This window comes from Vigna umbellata, chromosome 6 (assembly GCF_029865625.1).
Source record: "Vigna umbellata cultivar VRB3 chromosome 6, Vumbellata_1.0, whole genome shotgun sequence".
Lineage (NCBI taxonomy): Eukaryota > Viridiplantae > Streptophyta > Magnoliopsida > Fabales > Fabaceae > Vigna > Vigna umbellata.
Window position 1 is genome coordinate 23,275,882 of NC_142170.1, and position 27,498 is coordinate 23,303,379.

Sequence of the window (27,498 nt, forward strand, 5' to 3'; positions counted from 1 at the left end):
TAGAAAATACGTTTCTATAGTTAACTGAAAGCTCTTTGAGTCTAGCAAAAGAAAAATCATCTCATTTAGAGTTTTCTAGAGAAAATTATGAGTAAACCAGTCAATAAAGGTCATAGTTTCTAAAATGTTGTCTGGAATGTGTTCTTGGGCTTGCTTCATGCGTTGGGCTTGCTTAAGCCTTGTGGTATCTTGTAGAAAGAGTGAGAATTTATTTTGCAGAAGTTATAAAAACCTCCAAGATTTAGGATTATGCTGTTAGATTGTCTAAATGACAATACCAGTGGAGGTTTTAATTTTTTTTTGAAGACTCGTCAAATTATAATACGTTTTTCCCTTTCCTTTTTCTTATTTTTTATATTTCTTCCCTCTAAAGAATGGCTTAAGCTTACTTAATCCCTATGTTAAGTGATTTTTTTCAGTTTAGTACCCGATTTTAAAAGTACATACATTGGGTCCCAAAGTTGTCAAAAATTGTATGAATCAAGTCCCTTCCGTTAAATTGACAAAAACATAGTTAACTTCAATTGACGTGCTGAAGAATTCTGCATTTGTACTTCTCTCTCCTCTGCTTTTCCTGTAATGCCCCAACTTTCTCTCTCTTTTTTATATCTTTATTAAAATACTTTTTTTTCTCTTTATTAAATAGCGGTAGATGATATAGCTTGTAGCAATTTTCTGTGTAAGTTAAAGTCTGGAGACAAAATTAACAAGTAATGACCATTTCTTTTTACTTCAGCAAAGGTTGACTTCCTTTCTAATTTCTCGTGTGACTTCCTTAATTTTGTATTCCAACAGAGTGATGTCTTTGTGCACCGTGCTCAGGTTTTAATCCCAAACAACCAATTTTCAATTTTCAATTTTGTCTCTGAAGAGAAAGCGGATAGGGTTTTGTAGAGTGATGGCGGAACCTTCAAGAAACATTGTGGTGGAGAAGCTGATCTCCTACACCAACGATCTCATTAAGGTATTGGTGGAACCGCATCACCTCAACAACCTTTCATATAGTCACCAACAAAACCTCTCTCTCTCTTCCTCTTCCCATTCGCACCACCAAGACGTTTGTTCCTCCCTCCAAGGTTTGTGCCAAAACCCTTTTTTCCATCACCAATTGTATGACTCTTTTCGTTACCTCTCTATGTCATATGTTGCAAATTTAGTATTAAACTTTTTATAGCTATATTCCCGATTACAAACGAGTCTTTTTTAAACGCTCTCATAGAAAAGATTTTGGATTTGATAGATTTTCTAGTCATATGTGTAGAAGTGGATTCTTTGTATGCTAATTTCTAACTATTACAAAAGGTTTAAAATTGCAGTTTGGTTCCATTCTATTCCTTGATATTGTGAGAAGTTGTGGACAAATGTAGCCACAATTGTGGCCGTTGAGTCGTAAAAACCTTAACTTTGCAGCCGAGATTATGGTATTAGAAATTTGCTAGAAATTATATTACTTACATAGAGTAGTTCTTATCAATGTTTTCTGCTACAAGTGGATTTGTTGTATTGTGCTTTTAAATGTTTTTGTATTAATCAGATTGTGAGAAAAAAGTAGATGCTTGCAAACAGAAAATAGAGGAAACTAGATATGAAACTGTTGCTGACGTGAAACTGGACCTTCTACAGAGAGAGATGGAGGAAGAACTTGAAAAAGAACTTTTGTAGAAAGAAGAGATTAGATATGTCTCTAGTTGTGCTTTTTGTCTTTAGAATTGTGTAGCTTTATAGCATAATGTGTCTTACCATCTGTTTCTCATCAGCACAACCATTGGCGATGAGTTTAATGATCTAGAACAGTAGCGGATTTCTGTCCAAGAGCAAAAGAAGTCCTTGCAGAAAATTGAGAAGACTAAGCTAAGGACACAGTAAGTAAATTACAAAAAACTTGAAATAATAAAGATATAGAAAAGAGAGAAAAAGTTGGGGCAGTGCAGGAAAAACATAGGAGTGAGAAGAAAAAGTGTAGATTCCTTCGCCACATTAGCTGGGAGTTAACTCCGTTTCTGTCAATTTAACGAAAGGGACTTGATTCATACAATTTTGACAACTTTAGGACCTAATGTACTCACTTTTAAAATTGGATATTAAACTGAAAAAACCACTTAACATATAGACCAAGTAAGCTATTAAATCCTAAGGAATTTATACTTAATATTTTTTACAAACTTTCTCCTCCAACATCTCAAAAATTTCCCACTCCCTCCTCGCTCTCAAAATTTCACTTTCTTTCTCACTCCCTCCTCCAACGTATCATTCCCTCTATCATTCTTTTCTCTTCCAACAAAGTCGCCTTGCAAGGAATTTGTACATGAGGTACCATCTCCCTAAAACCTAATTTATCCTGGTTAGATAACGTAAATAAATGCATAACAGATATTTCTCTCGTAAATAATTATTAGAAATCAATCATCTGAATAGGATCCATAATCATAGGGATTCATAATCATAAGATCCATGGGTGATGATCTACTGACCATCGCACACACCGTCGCACCGTCGCAATGCCACACCGCCGCACTGTCGCGCCACACCGCCGCACCACACCGCAACGTTGAACCGCTGAAGCAAGAAAACGGATATGGAGGAGAGATGGGAGATGAGAAGAATGGATGTGGTGGAGTTGGGGGTGGGAATCTAAGAGAGTTGGGAGGTGAGGCTGAGTGAAAAGTGAGAATGGGTAGAAAGATAGGTTTTAGGGTTAAAGTAAATAATTAGGATTGAAAAGTAAAAAGGGTTATTTTTGTAATTAGAAAATGTTATTTTTGTAATTAGAAAAAGATGTAGTGGAGTTGGGGAGGTGGAGGGAGAAAGTGTGGTGGTGGAGGGAGGAACACCCATGTCTATTATCCAACCTGCAATAAAAAAAAATTCATTCACTATTCGTTCCGTTATCCACTGAAGATCCATTTAAAAAATACCTACAAATATTTTAAAATTTATGAATATATTGGATACGTGCATATATTTAAAAAAATATATTTTATAAATTTTTAAAATAAAATCTTCATAAAACTACAATAAAAATATAAAATACAATATAAATTAAATTAAATATAAATTAAAATTTAATTTTAATTAAATATAACATAATAAAATATAAATTAATTTTTATTTAATTAAATTCAACTTAATAAAATACAAATTAAATTTTAATTATAATATTTTACGGATAGGGATATGTGTAACTCTACAGGTAATTTTAATTTTTTATGAGCAGTTTTAATTGACACCAATCCGTCACCCACTACATGCGGATAATAAGTATCTACAAATATCAACTATTTAGTTTGGTCTAAATTTTATTGTCTTTTAATGATTTATAAAAACAGTTTTCATTGAAAACTGTGTCAATTTAAATAGCTTTTGGTATGTTAAATTTTTTAGTACTTAATATTTCATATAGTTTATAGTAATTTAATGCTATAATAAATGCAATATTTAATTCTATTGAATGTTTAGCTATAAATTTAATTGAACTAGTAACGTTTAATTCAATTTAAGGCACTATTTTATCTGTAGTGGGTTATGTGAGGTATAAATAAGTAATTGACAATATTGACAATATTGAAAGAAAATGATCAATCCATTTCTTGTTGTTTGTTTGGTGATAAGTGGTGTTAGCATACCAGTTCATGGTTTTCAAGATACACTCAAAGAAGATTTGGAGCTTGAAAAACAACTAAAGCTAATCAATAAGCCTCCCATCAAAACTATTCATGTAGTTTTTAATATCTTTTATATATCCATATATTCTTTTGTTGTATATAGTCTCATTATATTCACTAATTTTCTTTTATGTACTGTATTTTAAATTTTGAAGACAAAAAATGGAGACATTGTTGATTGTATTGATATTTATAAACAACTAGCATTTGATCATCCATTACTAAAGGATCACAAGTTACAGGTATATATGTTTTTTTTTAATATCATCATACTTTAAATCTTTTTTTATTGTATTGCTTGTGATTTAAATATATATTTATATTGTTTTGCAGAGAAAACCTAGTTTTCAAAAATCAAGTATGAAGACTTTAGCAAACAAACCTAATTTTAACTTTGAAAAAGTCCAATGTCCTAAAGGGTCTATTCCTATTCGGAGAACAACAAAAGAAGATCTTATTCGAGAAAAACAATTATTAAAGAATAGTATTCTTCTTCAAGACATGCCTGGTGTTCATGTATGTTGTTTCTCTTTCAGCGAAATCTCAAATTTTCATGATTTATTTGTGTTAATTACATCATGTTTAATTCTTCAATTTGTACTTTTGCAGCTTGCAGAATTAGCTCTTTCATCGAATTTTAGCCCATACTATGGCGTTAGAGGACGAAGCAGCGTTTATAATCCACCGATCACTAAGGGTCAAATGTCTCTTTCTCATGTGTGGGTTCAAAATGGGCCCATAAGTTCTAACAATAAAATCAGTTTTGGATGGCAAGTGAGTCTTAATTTTATTATTAAACCCTTTTATCCAATAAATATTATATGAAAAATATATTTAATTTGTGTTTATTTGTGTGCAATCTCACATTTTGATACAGGTGAGTTTAGATTTGTATGGTGACAATAAAACTCATTTATACGCATCATGGACGGTATGAATATCTACATGAACATGAAGTCAATTTTGCTTCACATGAATAATTTTTTTTATTAATTTAGGAAGCATTTTTGTCAAAAAAGAATAAATATGAATATTTCATTTCTTCAAAATTTAATGTGATGTTAAAAAATATACAGCGAGACAACTTTCAAAAGACAGGATGTTACAATGTTCGATGTCCAGGTTTTGTTCAAACCAGTACCCAACTTTCTCTTGGGGCAATACCTGGAGATATATCTTCTTATGGTGGACCAGTTTTTGATTCTACCGAGTATATAGCTATGGTAATGATCTTGGCATAAACTTTTTATGTAATATTATATGATACATGCAAGTGAGGTAATATTGTTGACAAAATTTTGTGTACATGGATTTTAAGGACCCAAAAACCAAAAACTGGTGGGTTCATACAAGTGGTGAAGAAGTTGGATATTTTCCAGCAAAGTTATTCTCTAACTTGGCTTCGGCAGATAAAGTAGGGTGGGGTGGAAGGACATTAACTCCTCACGGTTCTCGCAGCCCTCAAATGGGATCTGGACATTTTCCTGATAAAGACCTTTATCATGCATGTTATTTCAGAACTATTTCTTTTCAAAATGCATCTAGAATAATGTATGGACCGAAAAGATATCAAACAGAAAAGTATGTTGACAAACCTAGATGTTATGACCTTAGGTACTACGGCAATGTTCATGGCATTGGTGGATATATGCTTCAATTTGGAGGACCTGGTGGTAAGTGTGATGATTAGTCTAATTTTAGTTATTTATGAACTTCAAAAATAAATTATTATTAATAATTTTTTTTTCTACAAATCTCGTGTTTTGATCTATACATTTAATATTTCGATACATTGTTAAGATAATAGCATACAACATTCGCATCATAAGATAAGATATGACCAGATTAAATACAATACCAAAAAATATCAACCAATGTAATATGAATATAAATAGAGCACTGATAAACCCACACCTTGGCAAAACATAGATACAACTATAACCTATTCTGAAATTTTTTAAAAAGCAACGCCTCAAGCTCGTGGATTGATGTAAAATTTTACCATATTTATTATACTATTATTTCAAAATAGAAAAATAATATATTTACATATGTGCCTCAACAAAAAGGTAATGACACAAGTCAACTTCTTTTAATAGTAATAGCATTGCATTGTTATCCCAAAAATAAGTGTTCTTTTGTATAAGGTTAAATTAGTAATTTAGTTGTTATATTTATAGTTTTTATTCCGTTTGATCACCTAATTTTTTATTATTTATTTAAGTTTTATTTTTATTATTTATTTAAGTTTTATTTTTATTATTTATTTAAGTTTTATTTTTATTATTTATTTAAGTTTTATTTTGTGTTAAATCGATTCAATTTAATAACATCACAATGGTAATATCATGTATCAAACTTCAGTGTTAGTGTTATATGATAATGTGACTAATTTATTCAATTCAAATTTTATATTAATTTTTTATTTAATTAAGAGTTAATTTTATGTAAAATCGAATAATGTTGTTCATGTAAAAAATATAGTAGATTAAGTGAAATCGAGTAATGTTGTCCATGTAAAAAATATAGTAGAGTTTAATTTACTTGCAAATAAAAATATATAAATTTCAAAACTTGTTCATTTTTATAGGGATCCATAATTATAGGGATTCATAATCATAAGATCTATTGGTGATGATCTACTGACCATCGCACACACCTTTGCACCGTCATACCGTCACACCGCATCGCACTGCCTAACTGCTGAAGCAAGAAAATGAATATGAAGGAGAGATGGGAGATGAGAAGAACGGATGTGGTGGAGTTGGGGGTGGGAATCTGAGAGAGTTGGGGGGTGAGGCTGAGTGAAAAGTGAGAATGGGTAGAAAGATAGGTTTTAGGGTTAAAGTAAATAATTAGGATTGAAAAGTAAAAAGGGTTTCACCCAGCACTTGCTGTCATATCAATGGTTGACCAAACCAAATTCCACCCGGCACTTGCTGTCAACAAAGTCAAGCATTTCATCTCTATCCCTTTAGAGATGGACAAAGGTCATTATTCTTCATGCCCCTAAACTTGTTAAAAACTTGATATCTATATGTCAATTAACAACTAACAACTCTGTGTCTATTGAATTTGATCCTTTTGGGTTTTGTGTGAAGGATATTCTAACAGGGATGCCACTAATGAGATGTGATAGCACTAGGGACCTATATCCTATCACCAGGACTCCACCAACCACCACTCCAACACCTTTTACAGCCTTTTCTTCCGTTTTATGGCATAATCGTTTGGGACACCCGAGCGCACCTGTTTTAAGTTCTCTTACGCAAACTAAATTTATTGAATGATTTATGGACATAGTGATTTATGGACATAGTGATTTATGGACATCACTACCAAACCTTTTAATATAATACATAGTGATTTATGGACATCACCAACTTTAAGTTCTGCAGGTCATAAGTATTACTCTTTTCTTGGATGATTACACTAACTTTTTATGGACATTTCCCGTTGGCAGCAAATCACAGGCTTATCTAATTTTCTCGTCTTTTAGTGCATTCATTCAAATTCAATTTAAAATGAGTATTAAATGTTTTCAATGTGATAATGGGAAGGAGTTCAGTAACGAGTCATTTAAACAATTTTGTCATATTCATGGCATGCGATTTCTTTTTTCTTGCCCATATACCTCTCCCCAAAATGGCAAAGCCGAACGAAAATAAGAACCATAAACAACCTCATTCGAACTCTCCTTGTTCATTCCTCTATGCCATCATCGTTTTGGCATCATGCACTTAACATGACATCCTACATCTTGAACATACTTCCAAGTAAGTTACTCTCAAATTATTCTCTCACTCAAATACTTTATCATAGACATCCATCTTATACACATCTACAGGTTTTCGGTTTGTTTGTGTTATCCCCTTTTTCCCTCCACCTCAATCAACAAATTACAACCTCGTTCCACACCCTATGTCTTTTTGGGATACCCAAATAATCATAGAGGCTATAAATGTTATGATCTGTCAAATGGAAAAATAATCATTTGCAGACATGTCAGTTTTGATGAGTCTCACTTCCCTTTTGCCAAACTGCATTCACCTACATCTCACACCTATGATTTCTTACATAAAGGCTTACATCCTTTTTGGCATCACCACTTACATACTCAACCTCTCTCCACTTCTCAAACACAAACTAAGCCCAACCCACTCATGAACCGAACTTGCCCCCACAACCTCATACCTCACCAACATCCCCCTCATCTCAAACGACCCAACGACAACCTTATAAACCCAAACAAAACTTCAACTTAACAACCTCCATTGCACCATCACCTCTTTCTCATAACCCAATAGTCGCTTTGTCTGACCCGAATTGGAAAGTGGCCATGCTAGATGAGTTTGATGCTCTTATTAAAAATAAGACGTAGGAGCTGATTCCTCGTCCTTCTAATGCTAATATTATTCGTTCCATGTGGGTTTTTCGGCTTAAAAAGAAATCTAACGGTTCTTTTGAGCGACACAAAGCTTGTCTTATTTGTGATGGCAGGTCTCAACAGGTTGGTGTGGATTGTGATGAAACTTTTAGTCCAGCAGTCAAACCTGCAACTATACAGACAATTATGAGCATTGCACTATCAAAATCTTGGTCTATCCATCAGTTGGATGTTAAAAATGCCTTCCTGCATGATAAACTCCATGAAGTTGTATACATGCATCAACCGATGGGTTTTCGATATCTCATTAATCCATATTATATGTGTTTATTGAAGAAATTTCTCAATGGACTCAAACAAGCCCCTCATGCTTGGTACCAACGGTTTGCTGATTTTGTTTCAACTTCGATTTTACACATAGCAAATCTGATCATTCATTATTCATCTATCATAAAGGAACTGACACGACATATATTCTACTTTATGTTAATGACATCATTCTCACAACATCCTCTACTGCTCTTCATAATTCCAATACGTCACTCCTTGCTTCTGAATTTGCTATGAAAGACTTGGGTCCTTTAAGCTATTTTCTAGGTATTGCTGTTACACGAAATGTAGGTGGACTGTTTCATTCCCAACATAAATATGCACAAGACATTATTGAGCGAGCAGGCATGAGCTCCTGTAAGCCATCCACCATGCCGGTCGACACTAAGCCTAAACTCAGTGCATCTTCGGGACCCTCCCTACTCTGATCCCACACACTATTGTAGTTTAGCAAGAGCTTTGAAATATCTCACATTCACAAGACTTGATATATCATATGTTGTGCAACAAGTTTGTCTACATATGCATGCGCCAAAAGATGAATACATGCATGCTCTTAAAAGAATTGTGCGCTACATTCAAGGCACTCTTGATCATGGTTTACATTTTCACCCCTCTTCACTCTCTAGTCTTCTCTCCTACACTGACGCTGATTGGAGTGGATACCCAGATACTAGGTGTTCCACTTCTGGATATTGTGTTTTCTTTGAAGACAACCTGATCTCATGATCCTCAAAGCGTCAGCCAACCTTATCTTGATCTAGTGCTGAAGCAAAATACAAAGGAGTGGCTAATGTGGTCTCTGAATCTTGTTGGATTTGGAATCTCCTCTTCAAACTGCAACATCCAATTCATAAAGGCACACTAGTCTATTGTGACAATATCAGTGCTATCTATCTTCCAGGAAATCCGGTTCAACATCAATGCACCAAACACATTGAGATGATATACACTTCGTTCGTGAGAAAGTGGCTCAAGGACAGGTTCGTGTCCTTTATGTTCCATCACGTTATCAAATTGCTGACATCTTCACTAAAGGGCTTCCGTACATACTGTTTAATGATTTTAGAGATCGTCTCAACGTACAAACACCTCCCATTTTAACTTGCGGAGGTGTGCTAAATAACGTAAATAAATACATAGTAGATATTTCTCTTGTAAATAATTATTAAAAATCAATCACTTAAATAGGATCCATTATCATAGGATTCACAATCATAAAATCATAAGCTACTGTTCCTCTTGTTTTGATATATATATTGATACTATCATATCAATGAAAAGCAGGGGATGATCTCTAACAATCCTGCTTGAAATTTTCTTTTATGCATTTGGTTGTCTCTGACAGAGCTGTTTGGGGTTCACATACTCATGTTTATACTACCTGTTTGCTTTTTTTCGCTAGCATCCTTTATTTTCTTTTTTTGTGGTTTTTTTCCTTATATAATGTTCTCCTTTGTTCTTTACTGTTTGGATTTTTGAAATTACAAAAAAAGTGAGAAAACTCATTTTTTCCTTCCTAATGACGCTGTTTTGAGGGCAAATGGGTTCTTGAAAAGAGCTTAATTCAAGTGGCTAGCTTTGAGATTGCAGCTTCATTCAAGAGCTCCATGTGTTCGTGAGGCCGAAGAAGCTTCTAGCAGCTCCGGAGTGAAAAAGGGGGAGTAAGAAAATCAACCGGAAAGTGAGCGGAAGCAAGAGGAAAGTCTTTGTGCTAACATCGTTGCTCGAGTTACTGACGTTTATTTTTTTGATGGTTAGACACTTGAAAGTGTTTGTTTTTCTAGAATTTAATTAGATTTATGCAACTTCGTAAACGAGTTAGGTGGTTGATTTTATTTTTGCATTTTTAAAAAATATAAAGGGATGGCGGACTACTAGCATATGATTCCAGTCTATGCTGAAGTTGCCCGGAGGAAGGAGCGTAATTGGGTCAGAGCTAGAAGAACCGCTTTTTGGTGAATATTTTGTTTCAATGTTTCTGTTACTTCAACTTAATGTCTGTGGTGTGTTTAATGCCTGTTATTAAAATTTAGTGGCTTGTGTTGTGTTCTGTCATAGATAAAGGTGGTTTCATGGATCCGGATCATGAGGATGTTATGATTATAATGCCTCCAATTTTTTCTTCAAAAGATGTGCCAGAAAATTTAGTGTAAGTTTCTCTGAAGTTTCTTATTTAGTGATCAGATACTTAATTTAAGAGAGAGTCAGGGATCAACGAGCAATACCATAATTGTTCAACATACAAAGAAAATGACTTAGACATCATTATCAATCTTCATGATGAGTAAAACAATGGAGACTGGCTTGAGAGGATATTTATTGTGTTATTTGTTATTCTTTTTTGTTTTAGCTATTCTAGTTCCTTATTTCTAGTTTTCAGGATTAGTTTGTTTAAAATTATTTTTTCAACTTGTGTACATTTATAGTGTATTGCCTCTGTGGTACCTTCAGTGAGGCTGTATTTCTTGCCAATTTATATCTGTATGTTCTGTAAATTTTTTCTGCAGTTTGGGGTCTTCGGAGAATATGACACACTAGATGCTTAAAATGGATGTATTTAATATCTTCATTTCTCGTGTCTTTTCTCTCCACTGATGGAATGGGAGTTGGCAATGAAGTTCTCAATTATACTTGGTTTTCCTTTTAGTTGTCTGCATCATAAGTTTCTTATTGTAACTTTTTTTAGTTACCCTTGTAAAGATTTGACTGGCAATTTTATCTTGTGTTAACTTTATGTTGAAGTGACTTAGTCCTTTTCTTATTTCAGCTTCAGACCAGCTGCCATGCCGAGCTCAAAAAAGAAACAAGAGGAAGTTGTACAACAACAACATTTCGAGGTAAGGATAATTCAGATAAATTTCTTAATAGGATATAGGCATAAAAGTTAATCACTTTCGTAGGTAGGAGTATATCAGTTACAGTTGGTAAGTGTTGATGACTTTTCTGAGTCTATTTGGCTCCTAGTCACAATTACTTCTCTGCAGAATCCTTCATATGAGTCTTATTGGTTGAAATTTTTTATTAATCAGTCTGACCCATTCGTTGTCTATGCAACCTTCTATTATTATGACATTTCATACATATAAACATGTAAATAACTTTTCCTTTGTGGGGCACAGTAATAACTACATTAAAGTAAAAGGGTTGTACTCGTGTTTCCTTTGAAATATTTATACTCTTGTTTTGTTTCTGGTAAAAAATTCGTTACTGAAATCAATAACAGGTTTTTTTCCATGGTGATAGACGTTAATTTGTCATTTATTTTTGGCAATAATGAAAAATATCTATAATGAAAATCTGTGGATACTAGGTGACATATACATTAAAAAGAATTTTCTGTGTAATTTTTTTCTTTGTTGTCATCGGTCATATGCATTATTTTAAGAAAAACTTTTCTTCTTATGTGTGCAGATGGACATGGAGATGGAGCCCGTCCTTGCACTTGATTTTGATCTTAAAGATATCCTTTTATCAATTGGTAGAATCATCCTATTTCGAACTTATTTAAGTTATAAAGTTCTATGTGATTATAATTATGCCTATTTTTATCGTTTTAGCTCCTTTGAATGTATATTGTTTTCCTTAAATTTCTTCTTTAGTATTGAACTCTTCTTGATTAATTTTAGCACATTGCCGATATCAACAAAGTACTTGCAAATTAGTACTATTATTTAGGATCTCACTATTGCTGCATGTTGTGTATTTTCCTATTTGGACCCATTCATTTTTATTTTAAATTCTATATAATTTTTATAGTTTTTCTCTTTGTTGATATTGCTTCACTTTTTGAATAAAATTTTGGAAAAAGTTTTGCAATAAATAGATCTTATTGCAATTTGCACTTTGTGCCTCTATATTTTCTTAGCTATCCTACATATTCCTAAGAAAGTGAATTTGGCAGGAATACATACCACAAAGGCTTAGATAAGTGGGAGTTATAGATGGTTGTATCTTAAATGTTTGATGAGCGAACTATATGATCTAAAAGTACAACAATTTAGAATTTTAAGTTCAAACAATCTTGGGTACACTTAAAGCATACATGATAATGATAATGACTGATGAATTGAGCTCATTCTTTGATCATCAACCTTAACTCAATTACTAATATAGTTGAAGCATTGTGCTTGATATATTTTAATTATCGACAATCCTTACTACTTTTAATATTCTTGTTTTATCATTTCAAGAAGATGGTGATGCAAATGAGTCCGAGTCTCCTTTGAGTAGAATAGGATAATCTCGTGCTAGCAACATTTAGGGAATTTATGATGTCTTTCAGGATGAAAAATTACATAGTTTATGGATTTTAAGTGGTTGTGAATTTAGCTGTAATTACGTTCCAATTTAGCTTACTTTTATATGCTATGGTGTTTTTGAGAATTGAATGTCTTATTGATATATAATTCAACACTTTGATAAAAGAAGTTTGTCATGCTTTATTGTCTTTATTACAGTATTTGAATCTTGTTACAAATAAATATTGTTGAAAAAAATATAAGCATCTCAATGGTGACGTTGTCATGTAAGACAAGCAAAATAAAGTAGTAAACTCACAAACTAAATAATACAATTGAGGTAGCTTAAAACCTTTAAATCATAATTGTCAAAATGAATAGGGTATTAACCAAAAACAAATTAAGAAAAACGGGGTTAATCTTCGTAGTAAAATAGTTGAAAATAAAGGAGGTTTCAAACCTCTACAAAATAATAATCATTAATAGAAGAGCTTAAAACCCTTCATAAAAAGACCTTCGCAATATAAATCAATTACTAGGGGCCATTAAAAACCTCCACAAATTAATAGCAATGACTTTAACTGCAGGGGTTTGAAAAACCCTTGGAAATTAATTTGCGAAGGGTAAAAACCTCCGCAAAATGGAAAATAAACCTTCACTGAATAACAGTTTTTTTGTTGTGGAATAGTGTTTTGAAGTTCTTTTAGCAACATAGCTTCAAATAGAGAAATGTGAATAAGTTGTTAAAGATGTTATTTAGACGCTAGATTTTATAGAAAATGTTTAGAAAGATTGCACAAGAAGCATTTGTATACACTATAATAAAAATTGGAGTTACCTATCGATAATTCATATACAATATTCGTATGTAAGTAAGACGCGATATGGCGGGAAAGTTTTCTTAGGATTGAATCTGTATGTAATGGACTCCAATCTGTATGTAATTCTAAGTAAATCTTTCCTACTAAAATTACATACGGATCTAAAATAGATTTTATTAAAAAAAATAATGAGGTATTTTTTTACAAAACCCTCTTCCCCCACTTTACTGACTTGGGTTTCCTCTGCTCTCTCAATTAAGAACCTTCTTGATTGAAGACACTCCAAGGAGAAGACTGAAGCTTCCTCCATGAGTAAATGCAATGAAATATAAGAACAACGGTTTAACAGCGAGACGATTTCCGAATTCGATGAAGGAAGTTAGGAAGAGAACTCGAAAGAGGAGGAACACTCCTGGAAAACCCTAGGTTCTCGATAATACTCTAGGAGCATAAAGAGTTCGAAGCGAAGTGAAAAATAGGAGATTGTGTGTGAGAAATGCGATTTAGGTCGCATGTTCGATTGAAAAGGAAAATTCAACAACTGAATCATTGAAATGGTGGAAAAATGAGGATGTAATCGGTGGATTCGGTTGAGAAGGTTGTAGCATGGACGAATCAAGTCATAATTATGATTTGGCGATGTGAATCAGACGATGAAGGCCCTATGAGAGTGATGAGGTGAGGAGATTTGCGAGCTCGTGAAGAACCTAGGTTTAGGTTGTTGGACTCGTGAAAGCACAAAACAATGTCGTTGCGTGACCGACCTATCGTTCCATAACCACCATTGCATCCTCTCAGCTCCTATGAGGGTTACCAAGGTTAGTGCATTCACATTAGGTTTAGTTAATTACTTTGTTAACTATGGTTTGTGTTGATACAGGGAGCTATGTATAGCAAAATCCATCTAACACATGAGATTTTGAAGATGAACAAAAGAAATGTTTTATAATTTCTTGAACAAAAATCGGCAAAACAATTGATGAATCATATTTGTGTGTGTGCTTGAACTAATTGGTATATGAATTCGTTGTATAAAATGAATCATAAGTTGAAACATATTTCACATTGCATATCTGATAGAAATAATCAATTACACTATTTACATAATCTGTTAAATTTCTTCAGATTTCAATATATGCTTTACAAGGACAAAAAAACTATGATTTAATCGATTACATTAATTGTATAATGATTTTCACAAGATACGCCAGGTGTATTCTGCACTTGAGGTGTATTCTTTGGAGATTAGTGTCTACCTACAATAAAGAGGATTGTGTTTCCTGTTACTAATAGCCAGGAACAGAACGTGTGTGTTCTAGTTTTTTAGAGTTGGGATTACATTAAGGTCACAAAAATTTGGGAGGTGATTCATATCTTGTGTTAGAAGGAATATTGAGTTGGGAAATGAAAGTGCATTGAGAGGGGAGTTCTATGTATTCTTGCTTGTATAACTCTATCATTATAGTGGTTCCCTTACCCTTAGGTTGTTGAAAAATGGATGTAGGCTTGGACGAACAAGTATAAATCTTTGTGTTTCTATCTCTTATCCTTTTAATTGTTGTTCATATACTTGTTTGATTGCATTCCAAGAAACCTCAAAGATTTTTAAAAGCTTTTAAAAGAATTTTTTTTAAAAGGCTAAACCAATTCTTCCCCCCTCTTGGTTGAGATTATTGGTTAAACTTTTTCTACAATTGGTATCAAAGCTAGGAATTTGAGCGTTACTCAAATTTTAATCTATTAGGTTTTAAGTATAATCGATTAAAATGTTCCTGATGGCCAATATGTCTCAAACATTTGGTGAAGGTGCACCTACAAATAGAAGACCTCTATTTGTAGGTGAAAACTACCGTTTCTGGAAAATTAGAATTAAAATTTTACTGGAATTAGTTGACAAAGGAGTTTGGGATGCAATCATCAATGGTCCATATGACCCAACAAAGATGGAGAATGGCAAGCTGAAAGATTTTTCAGAATGACTGTTGATGAAACCAGAAGGCCACACTTGATGTTAGAGCAAAGAACATCATTTCCTCTACACTTACAATTAATCAATTTTATAGAATATCAACCTACACAACTACCAAAGACATGTGGGATGTTCTTGAGGTTACTCATGAAGGAAGAGATGAAGTCAAGATAGCTAAAAAGAACTAATTCACTCATTCAAAGTACGAAATGTTTAAGATCAAGGCTAGAGAGACAATTTATGATGTCTAGAAAAGGCTTACTCATAACGATTTAAAATGTCGTTATCTGTGATGTAATTTTGATTCTAAAAGCACCTTTTTCACTTATAAACTTGCTTAGACTCATGCTTTTTCATTAAGTTGTGTGAATAAGAGAGTTGAGGTAGAATTTGATGATTTTATGACTAATTCACTTTGTTTTGATTCTAAAAGCACCTTTTTCACTTAGAAACTTGCTTAGAGTCATGCTTTTTCATTAACTTGTGTGAATAAGAGAGTTGAGGTAGAATTTGATGATTTTATGACTAATTCCCTTTGTTTTGATAGGTAATGAAACAATACAGGAAGTAGAGATGAAGTACTAAGGAGATAAAGCTTAGAAAGGCTTGGAAAAGCACTAGAAGGGGGAACAACACGAAGTTTGGGCGCCCTATAGAAGGCTTGAGCGCAGAAAAGTCAACGTTCGCAAACTCGAGCGCCCTCCTAGGTTGACCGAGCGTCGGACCTCGAAGCTTGGGCAACCAATTGGAGGCTCAAGCCCTACATGAGTATCGTCCACCGCCCGGGCGCCCTAAATGGGGCACCTGAGCGTCGTGCTTCGTGGATTAGGCCCAATTTTTGCTTTGTTTCGACTCTTTTGGACCGTGTCCTGTTTCTACTCTTTGCCAAATTTATTTCAAGGATCCCGGCGCTCTAGGTTTTGTATCTCTGGCTGGAGCAACCCAACAACACACTCTTCTACTCTTTGAAGGCAGATCTGGAGGCAGGAGCTTCCTCCTTTACTTTTAGGGTTTTTCTATCTCATGCTTTTTCATTGTTCATCTAGTTTCTCCATGTCTATGGGGAACTAAACTCTATTTGTTGTTGGGGAATGATGTAACCTTGTGAACTCTCATGTATTTGAATTGATTCTTAATTTATATGCTTTATTCATTAATTGTTAGGGAATTCATTTGTTTCAATGCTTGCTCTATTTAACTCATTTAGTAGTATGATTTATGAATTGCATGAGTGTCGGGAGGTTCCTTACAATTCAAGTTCTTGTTGAATTCTCCCAAGGGTAATATTTCTCAAGGATGAGGGTATGAGTACTTGGTCGTCTTAAACTCTTGAAGTTGTTCTAGGAACACAAAAAAGAGTTATTAGCAAACAGGGAATAGGTTATACAGTAAAAGCAATAAAATTAATTTTAAGAAGTTTTCTGATTTAAGTAAACCTTCTTTTATATCATGCTTTTTTACTCTAATACTATTAGTCATGTTTCAAAATTTTGTTATTACAGGAAAGTTGGAATTCCAAAAGGAAAGTTCAAATGGATTCCTAAGGAACTAACTCCTACCACTAACAACAAAGGCCCCAAATTCATTTGGGTACCTACATCAAAACCGTATGACTCTTTTGAGGGGATCTGAAGGAAATGGAGGCAAAAGGTGATGGCAAATCCCCTAGCCATGTCAATCACTTTCAAGAGAGTGGAAGCCCTCCATGAAGATGACATCAACTTTACCTTGTGGGTTACCTTTGGAGCCATCATGGAGCATGGATTGAAGAGTAGTGTAGGAATTTAGGCCATTGTATTAGGCCATGTAGTGTAGGTTTGTTTAAGGCTTGTATTAAGGCCTAAGTAGCATAAGAGTTTCCTTAAAGTTAGACATCCAAACCAAGTGGAAAGTATGTGTGCCATGTGTCATACTTCCATTGGAGAGGATTTACTTTTTAAAGGTAGCCACATGACACCTTAGGAGTGGAGAGTTGTTTCTATTAGTAGTGGCCACATGGCACTCTAGGAATGGTGAGGATTGTGTTTTGTGAGTAGCCACATGTCCTCCCATCATTGGAGAGGATTTGTGGACATTTGTCCACTCCTTAGAAGGCCTCATTTTTTGGCCAATGAGAGCAAAGGTGAAGATCATGCCTTTAGGGTTAGAAGGAGACCCTTGGCCTATAAATAGAGGTGTCTCCACCTTTGTATTTCATCTTTGATGTTGAGTAATGTTATGCTGCCCATTTTTGGCCATACTACTCATCTTAGATCAAGACTAGAGCAACCCATGAGGCCCCTCTAGTCACCTTCCTCCTTGAGTTGGCCTAACCTCTCTTGGAGCCAGTAAACACTATACCACAACCACCATTTCTCCTAGAGGCTTTGAGCTTCTACACTATTCACACATTAGCTCATCATCCTTGGAACATTTACCACCACATTTTCGCACCATTCATCCATGGAACACCCCTCCATGCATATCTCCTAGCTTTGGCCCAACCTAGCTAAGGAGGTTGTCATCACAAAGGCTCAAGGAAAGCTTAAAGGATAAATCACATTCTTCTTAAGTTCTACAAGTGGTAACATGATTTAATTATGTCAAAACATGCATCATTCTCACACTATAACATTTATTTTGATGTATGTGATTATTTGTGCTTGATTGGTATGCATTTTGTGTGGATAAACTGATTCGCGATTTTTAACCGATTATATACATAATATAATCAATTAGAATTTTCTCAGTATTTTCTTTATTTTACAAAATTTGAGACCAATCAATTTTAATCGGTTAGAAAACTAATATAATCGCTTATGTTTTTCCATTGTTTCCTGTGTTTGTTAAATCTGTGTATTGAAAAGTGGATTATCAGTTACATAAAGTGGTAAATCGATTAAGTTTTGTCTATATTGGGTTCTTCATGTGTTGAAAATAGTTTTCCCTCTAGACTTAATCCATTAAAAAGGAACCCTAATCTGTTAAAGTGTTCATCCACATTCATTTAAGATCACACTTTGCCTCTTTTTCAAAATCACACTTCCTCAAGTCTTTTGTTAAAATCTCTTGCAATGGCTTCAAATTGTCAGTATAAATGAATGAAGAGAATGGCACGCAGGTCAAGGGGTCCCAACCTAGATGGATGGATAAGTGAAGAAGAGACTCAAATGAATTTCATTGGTCACTAGACGTCGAGGAAAGTAATTCCTCACAAATACGCTATTTTGAGCTTCTTCAGGAGAGAAGGATTCACATTTCAAGAGTTGTTGGAACAACAAGCACTGAAAACATTTATAGAAATGGTTGAACCGTGGTATCCACACCTAGTGAGGGTCTTCTATTCACACCTAAAGATCAGTGATGGAACTCTCTGTTCATATTAAAGGGTATTGATATCAAGATAACAGAGGAAGTTTGGACTTCCATGCTAGATTTCGCCCAGGGGGTGAAAAGTCTCATCTTGGGATTAAAGGAATGCATAAATTTTCAGTGTACCAAGATTGTCTCAAGGATCCAAACTAGCCTAGAGATTACTCTCTCTACAGAAGAGACGGAATGAAGAGAGATGATCGCCTCTGTGCATTTGTCATTGCTTGTATTCTTCTCCCAAGGGGAAGCAATCATGCATAGTTAACCATTGAAGATGTGTGCATAATACATGCCCTCAAAGAAAACATTAAGATCGATTGGGCAGCAATTATTTCTGATAATATGCTCAAGGTAACAGGGCTTGAATTTGCTAGCTATCCCTATGCTGTTTTTATCTCCAAGGTTCTTCATCATTTTCACATTGAATGTGTTGAAGAGTCCTGTGAAACATATGGCAAGAGAAATATTGTGGATAAAGTTTCCATACATCATATGGGACTTCAACATGGAGCAAATGGCAATCAAGATGAAAAACAAGCTCTAGTAGGGTCATCATCTACTTCTTTTCGACCAAAGTCTGAATTTTAGAAATATATGGTCAGACAAATGCATTTTCTATCTACTTTCTGCACATCTCAGTTTGATAAGCTTAATAAGGATATTGTTGTTATCTAAGAGAATTTGGGAATCCACAGTTTGGATAATTATGATGAGAATAAAGAAGATATGTGATGAGTCAATATTTTATTCACTTCACTTAGTTTAGTGTGCTAGAATTAATCAGGGAATTGTACTTAAATGTCTAGTATTTTCCCATTTTTCCTAATTGTGCTCAATTTGATCGGAAATTTTTATTTTAATTAATTTGGAATATTTGAGCTTATTATTTTCATTTTGGATTGTAGGAAAATTTTGAAAATACAATTTGGGACATTTGGAGGTCAAAAGAAAATGTCACATCAAATATACTTTAAACTAAGTGAGAGAGGTGTGGATTTCATTTTTTTAGGGGTGCTTCATTATTAAAAAGGTGGTGGCGTCCAGCAATTTGCTGCCATCATGGCCAGCAGACGCGGTCCAGCTTGGAGGGGTGAGTATTGGAGAATAGGGTGAATGGCAGTAAGCAAAGGGATTCATGGGTCTTCACTTTATATTGTAGCACGCTTGGATGGAAGGTTACGGGCCAGGGGCTGGATGGTCTAGGGCTCTAGCCGCCACTGTAGAAAGAGAGGGAGAACTACCGAGAGAATGAACGCACACGGTGATTTACCAAAGAGGAGGGCAGAGCTGGAGAAAGAAAGCATGGAGGGTTACGGTTGAGTTCTTCTCTACGTTTGAGTTAAGCTGGAAGGTAGCACGGACAGTGAGGAGCAAGATAGAGTGGTGATTTATTTTGGAGAGCACTAGAGATTTTATTCCTGCAGCTCTCGGTTCTTTCTCGGTTCCAGCAGCTCAGTTTTTATTCCAGCAGAAAAATGATTGTTTCTTTCTTTAGACAATGTGGACAATGCTTTAATTTTGATTCCATGCGGTGATTTGATTCCAGCAGTGATTTTATGTTGCTTTTAATCATGGATGGTCCAGCCGCCACACTCTCGGTTTTTGGTTTTTAGGCTGTGGATCATGAAGATAGCAGCTGCAAGGTGCTTAGAGCCGCCACCTAAGAAAATTTGGGATTCATTCTTGGCTTAAAGAAGAGAAAGCGCGGACATTAAATTATTTTCTTGGAGCATGGAGAAGTACATCACGGTTGTAGATTTATCTTTTTAATTAGCGTTGGATTATTGCACTTTAATTAATTCACATTATGGAATTAAAAAGTCTTGTTTCATGCTGCACGGTGCCTTCATGGCTAAAGCAAAATTGCACTTTTGATTTATCACCGTTTGATAGTTTTTTTTTTTTTTTCACCAACTTATGTTTTCATTCCAATTTTCCTTACGCATATGCATGTTTAATTAAATGCTCGTAAGTTTTTTTTTTTTTTTCTTTTAGTGACTTATTTTTCTTTTTTAAAATTTTAATATTCATTTTAATGTTTTCAATTATGTTCGATTGTGTTTAATTTTCATTTTAATTTAGTTTAATTTCCAAGCACAAAAACACTTTCAAACCCACCCCCACTACGTGTTCGACCTATTACCTGAATCACATTTGGTCCTTGAGAGACGACCTGGGAGTCACTTCCTAGCACTGTACTGCATTCTTTAATGCAATCAACTTTTGTGTGAGGTGCGACCCTCTCAACAATATGGAAGAGGTTATTGATAATGATGGAAAGGATGATGATGAGGAGAGTGTACCAGATGAAAGTGATGTTGCATTTTTCTTAGGGACGTGATTTAAAATTCTCTTTATGTAGGTTTTTTTTTTTTAAATTTGTAATATGGTAATAAGGCCCTACTGTTTTGAACAATTTTATATTATGTTATATTTGGATATTTTAATATGGTTTGATGATCTTTTGGGTTTGATTCCATATCTTTGTACTCATTGGTTAATTGAAATCTTCTGATGAATTATTGGATGTGATTGAATGAATAAAATTGTTTGTATGAATACAATATGATATTACACTATTACATGATCATTGCTCATTCATATTCATTCATGAATCATATATTGCTTCACAACTATTGATCGTATCATGTTTATTCGATAATAACACTCATAAATGTTGAGAAACTTGTATTAACAGAATATACAATGATCTTCATTGGTTAAAAGATCAAAACTGTGTATTTGATCAACTTCAAAAATTTTAACAAATTAAATAAATAAATAATTTGTTAAAGAATTCACTTTGTAGTGATTTTAATCTATTACATACATTATGTAATCGATTAAATGGTATTAAATTGGTATACATGTTTATAATTGTTGATCTTCATTGTTAAACATGTTTTAATTGTTCTTATTTACATGTTGAGCATATCTTACTTGTCAGATGTTGCATATTGATAAAAAATGTTTTGAAAATCAATATATGCATCATTTTGTAAAAGGGCACTACTGTTGCAGATTTGGCTGGTATCATGCATTGGCACTGCAATCATACTTTGTGCTTCATCTTATTTTCATAAATCATATTGTATATTTGTAAATTCAACATGATATCTTATGATACATTCATTTGAAATCAATATATGTACCCTGATCTGAATATTGTTCTGTTATACTGTTTTCATTGTGATTAATTGAGCTTTGATATATATACACTGTGATAAATCTTAAACTGCTCATTTTGGTTAAGTGCTACATTGCTTCATTATAGGCATAACATTCTTCAATGGTCTCTAAGAATTCATTTTGATTTTTCTATTAGCACTTGATTTCCATATTACTTGTTAGGCCATTTTTTGCTAATGCCCAAAGTGGAAGAGTAACTGGAAAACAAATTTGTTGCTGTGCATCATCAAAAAAGGGAGATATTGTTGAAAGGGAAGCTATGTATAGCAAAACACATCTCACACATGAGTTTTTGATGATAAACAAAAGAAATGTTATATAGTTTATTACACCACAAATGACAAAACAATTGATTAATCATATTTGTGTGTATGTTTGAACTTATTTGGTATATGCATTCGTTGTATGAAATGAATCATAAGTTGAAACATATTACACATTGCATATCTGATAGAAATAATCAATTACACTGTTTACATAATCTATTAAATTTCCTTAGATTTCAGTACATGCTTTACAAGGGAAAACAATTGTGATTTAACTGATTACATTAATTTAATAACCGATTAAAACATGTTGTTATGCCTACATGTGTTTTTTGAGTGCATTGATGTGTTTAAAATGGAAAATGTTTTCAAATTTGCTTAAGTATGGAACTTAACTGATTATATTATTTTTCTAAACGATTAAAATGCATATCTTGTGAAAATCATTTTCTTGAAATGCCATAACTGTATATAACGGTCATTATTTGTTAGTTATTGGCTTGTATAATTTACATAATCAATTATATGTGCTATTTAATCTTTTAAATTTGATATAGATGTAAAACTGAGCATAAGGAAAAAATTAACATATTACATTAAAAGCATAATCAATTAAATTACGTCAGAGTTTGAAAATTCTATTAATAGACACATTGTTTGCTGCTTTGACATGATTTTATGATCTTACATTTTCATAACTACTTTGTTTGTTGATAATTAATTGTAGGAGCGTCCTAACCTTCTTAGAGAATAAAGATTACTCATTTGCAATGAAATTCATAAAGATTCTTATAGAGAAGTTGTTCTTACACATTGCTGATCATATTCAGCAGTTGAGGTGTATTCTTTGGAGATCAATTTCTACCTACAATCAAGAGGATTGTGTTCCCTTTTGTTGTGATCCAGGAAGAGAACGTTTGTGTTCTAGATTTTAGAGTTAGGATTACTCCAGGGTTATAGAAAGTTGGGATTGCTTTCTAGGTTGAGATTGTGAGGTGATTCACATCTTGTGCTATCAGAGATATTGAGTCTATGTATTCTTACTTGTGCATTAAGAGGGGAGTTCTCTGTATTCTTACTTGTATAACTCTATCATTATAATGGTTCCCTTCAACTCAGGTTCCCTTCTTACGTTTGGATACATTTAACACATGATTGTAGAAGTTAGTGCTCTATGTAAGGTTGTGTGCTGATTTTTTTTGCTTGCTTTAGAGTTCTTGCAAGAAATGGTGTTGTGTTTTTAAAACTTCTTCATCGATGTTTACTGTGTTGCTACTCTCATTGTGTTGTTTATAGTTTTAATTTATCGGTCTTTTCATGCACACTTTGCCAAAACTTGCAAATGTCAAATTTGGTGTGCAGTTCATGCTCCTATGTACTTCTCAGTTTGTGGATAAAATTAGAGAGCGTCGTGTCAAATATAAAGTGCATGATATTTTTTATGTTTAAAATTTGAGTGAATCAAATTTCTGAATAGACAGGAATAACATACAAGTTTGTAACATGTTTACTAGTCAGTAAAGAAATGGAAAAGTGGTATATGGTGAATTCTTTTTTATGAGCTGTTAGAAGAATACTAATGATTTCATTTTCTATGTTGTTTTCTTCTATTACTTCCTGTCCTTTGATCTTCTGTTACTCTCTCTTTTCTTCCCAAATATTGTTACTATTTTATTCTTCATTTCTTATAGCTAATGTAGATTTGATCTTACATGTACTTGTAGGTGGTGTTGCACTTAGATGAAACACTATTATGTGCATATAAGACATGAAGTTTACCAGTTGCTTTATGAACTCAAGGGTTTGAATTCGTTTGATATATATATATACATGTTTATACAATAGTTAACCTATTATATAAAGGTCACCAAATGTTTGCTTCACATGAGCTACCCTAACTGATTTAGTTGCTTTGTCAGGTATTACAGGGAATTGGTGTTGTCTTAAGTTGTGAAAAATTTCAAGAATAAAGCTTTTGAAGATTAATTTAAATTTAATTTATGCCTTTTGTTGTTGCCTTTTAATATTGCAAGTGCATGAATCATCTGATATTTGGGTTACTCTATTTGCATGAATGCTTAATGGTCCTGTTAAGTTTTTTATTACAACCACTTATGAGTTATGACCCGATTTGGAACAATGCAAATATCTTTATTTTCATAATTCATTACATTATCCAAGCAGTTTGACTTTTATTCTTTTTACTTCAATCTCCAAATAAGATCTTGATAAGAATTATTATGAACTTTTGATACATTAATCTTCTTCTTTTTGTGAACCAAGACCTCCAAGGAAAAGAATGACTATTGTTGCTTCATCAGAACCATGAGTAGGTGTCTTTCTCAGCACGCTTTTGTATCTATCACATGCTTTCCCTAATGATTCTTCCATGCCTTGATTGAAAGAAGAGATTTCCTACTTCCCTTTGTTCATCTTTGATTGTGGGAAGTATTTATTTAAGAACATAACAACTACATCTTCCCACTTAGTAAAGCTGTTTTTAGGAAAAGAGTTTAGCCACAATTTAGCATTGCCTCTCAGTGAGAAAGGAAACAAGCTTATTCTTATAGCATCATCTGGCACTTCATTCAGCTTCATAGTGTTGTAGATTTCTTTAAAAGTGGTCAGATGCTCATATGGACTTTCATTGGACAATTCATTGAACTAGTTGCTCTTTACTTGATGGATTAACACAGGCTTCATCTCCATGCTTGTAACGTTGACCATTGGCTTTGCAATGCTGTTAAAATGGTAAGGGCCAACAACAGTTGCATAAACTGCCAAAGTACGTCTGCCATCATTGTTGTCCATCCTTTCTTGATCAGATTGTAAGGCTTGTGAAATTCTCTCTAGTGAAGGTACTCTCGATAATCTCTTTCTTATCGGCTTCCTACTAGTCTCAAGCCCTTCATGAAGAGGTTCAGAACTTTTGTTGTTCCTTGTTCTAATTGTATCCTACATAAACTAAACACAAAATCCTAGAAAATATTGTTAGCATAAAAACAAACGACACAAAACACAAATTAAAAATAAGATAAAAATAAAAAATAAAGTCAAAGTTAATAAGGAATCACACAAATAGAATAGTTTAAACCGTGAGTCCCCAACAACGATGCCAAAAACTTGTTTATGGATTGGCAAGTGAACCAAATCGCACAAGTAATATAAAACGATAAGACCAAGTATCGTATCCCAGAAGACTCTCGGCACTAAACAGTCGTGTGATAACTTGATTAATTAAGACTTAAAGAAAACGAGATCATTGGTTTTATATGCAAAGACAGAAAATTAAATATGAACGCAAATTGATCAATAGCAGAGTAACACAGAGATGAACGAATGTTGTGTAATATGAGATAAGTATGTTGTTGGGGTTAGATTTCACCAAGTTCCCTCGCATGAATGTATGAATTCTTCTTTATGCATTATTGTTAACGTCACTCACTAAATCACTTAAACCCGATCCCTCGGTGAAATAAGTTTGTCCTTAATCACCAATTCATGCAATTCCTATCATCCCCAGTAATTAAATGTGAAGATCAAAAGCTTAAGACAACGAAGACTCATACCCTTATCTCTAAGAAATATTACTCTTGGGGGAATTCAACAAGAACCTGAATTGTAAGGAACCTCCCGACATTCATGCAATTCATAAATCATGCGATGAATGAGTTAAACAAAGCATGTAATAAGCACAGATGAATTACTCTAAAAATTAATGAAAAAACGTATGTAATTAAGAATCAATTCAAATACATGAGAGTTTACAAGGTTACATCATCCCCCAACAATAAATAGAGATTAGTTCCCCATAGACATGCAGAGACTAGATGAATAATGGAAAAGTATGAGATAGTAAAACCCTAAAAGTAGAGGATGGAAGCTCTCACCTCCAGATCCGCCTTCAAAGAATGGAAGAGTGATTGTTGTGTTGCTCTAGCTAGAGATGCAAAACCTTGGACGCCTGGGTCTTTTAAATAGAACAAAAACAGAATAGAAACAAAGCCCAAGCCTAAGAGACCGACGCTCAAGCGCCTCACTTAGGGCACCTAGGCAGCGAGCGGTGGTCTTCCATGCTCAAGCCCTGCAGAGGTCGCCCAAGCTTTGTGCATCCGGTGCTCAAGCGCCCCAAAAGGAACACTCGGGCGGTGAGCGACACTTTTTGCACCTAAGCCTTCTAGAGGACGCCCAAGCTTCGTGCATTCAGCGCTCAAGAGCTCCAAAAGGGGCGCTCAGGCGGTAAGCGATGGTTTGTTGCGCTCAAGCCTCCAAAAAGGGCGCCCAAGCCTCAAACTTCCTTCCTTCTTGTGCTTTTTCAGACCTTTCTGAGCTCCATTGCCTTAGCATTTTATCCCTGCTTTCCATATTAACTCATTTTCTATCAAAACAAAGGGAATTAGTCATAAAATCATCAAATTCAACCTCAACTCTCTTATTCGCACAACTTAATAAAAAAACATGATTCTGATAACGGTTTAAAATACCGTTATTTATGATGTAATTTCTATATTAAAAGCACCTTTTTTACTTATAAACTTGCTTTAACTCATGTTTTTGCTTTAGTTTTGTGAATAAGAGAATTGAGGTTATACTTAATGATTTTATCACTAAATTCCCTTGATTTTGTAGGCTATTGGATTGATTTGAAGGAAGAGTTAAAGTACCAAAAAGTTGGAATGCAGAAAAGTCAACCAGAGTGGAGAAAAGTCAGCCAGAGTGCAGAAAGGTCAACCAGAATGAAGTCCGCGAGGCTTGGGCACCCTATTTGGAGGCTTGAGCGCCAGAAATCGATGTTTATTACATGCTTTGTTTAACTCATTCATCGCATAATCTATGTTCCTTACAATTGAGGTTCTTTTTTAACTCATTCATCGCATGTAATAAACACAGATGAATTACTCATTCATTGCATAATCTATGTAATAATCGATGTTACTTACAATTCAGGTTCTTTTTTAATTCTCCCAAGAGTAATATTTCTCATGGACGAGGGTATGAGTCTTGGTCGTCTTAAGCTCTTGATCTTCACATTTAATTACTGGAGATGCTAGGAGTTGCATGAACTGGTGATTAAGGACATGATTATTCACTGAGGGATCGGGTTTAGGTAATTTAGTGAGTGACGTTAACATTAATGCATAAAGAGGAATTCTGATATACATGAGAGGGAACTTGGTGAAATCTAACCCCAACAACATATTTATCTCATATTAAACAACATCCGTTCATCTTTGTGTTACTCTACTATTGATCAATTTGCATTCATATTTAATTTTTTGTCT

At 33.9% G+C, this 27,498-nt stretch overlaps 1 protein-coding gene and 1 pseudogene across 2 annotated transcripts; both read left to right on the forward strand.

The window, feature by feature from the left end:
- Positions 1-898: 898 nt before the first annotated feature.
- LOC148197014 (kinetochore protein SPC24 homolog) lies at positions 899-15,420 on the forward strand (annotated as a pseudogene).
- Positions 3,530-5,432, forward strand: LOC148197015 (protein neprosin-like). 2 transcript variants are annotated; one of them, XM_047315098.2, is made up of 7 exons: positions 3,532-3,715; positions 3,818-3,904; positions 3,996-4,178; positions 4,272-4,436; positions 4,540-4,593; positions 4,739-4,885; positions 4,981-5,432. In XM_047315098.2, the coding sequence occupies exons 1-7, from the start codon at positions 3,572-3,574 to the stop codon at positions 5,350-5,352; spliced, it is 1,152 nt and encodes a 383-aa protein (XP_047171054.2). In that variant the 5' UTR covers positions 3,532-3,571; the 3' UTR covers positions 5,353-5,432. The 2 variants fall into 2 exon arrangements, with proteins under 2 accessions (XP_087949390.1, XP_047171054.2); XM_088093264.1 differs by lacking the exon at positions 4,540-4,593 and having other exon boundaries at positions 3,530-3,715.
- Positions 15,421-27,498: the final 12,078 nt, after the last annotated feature.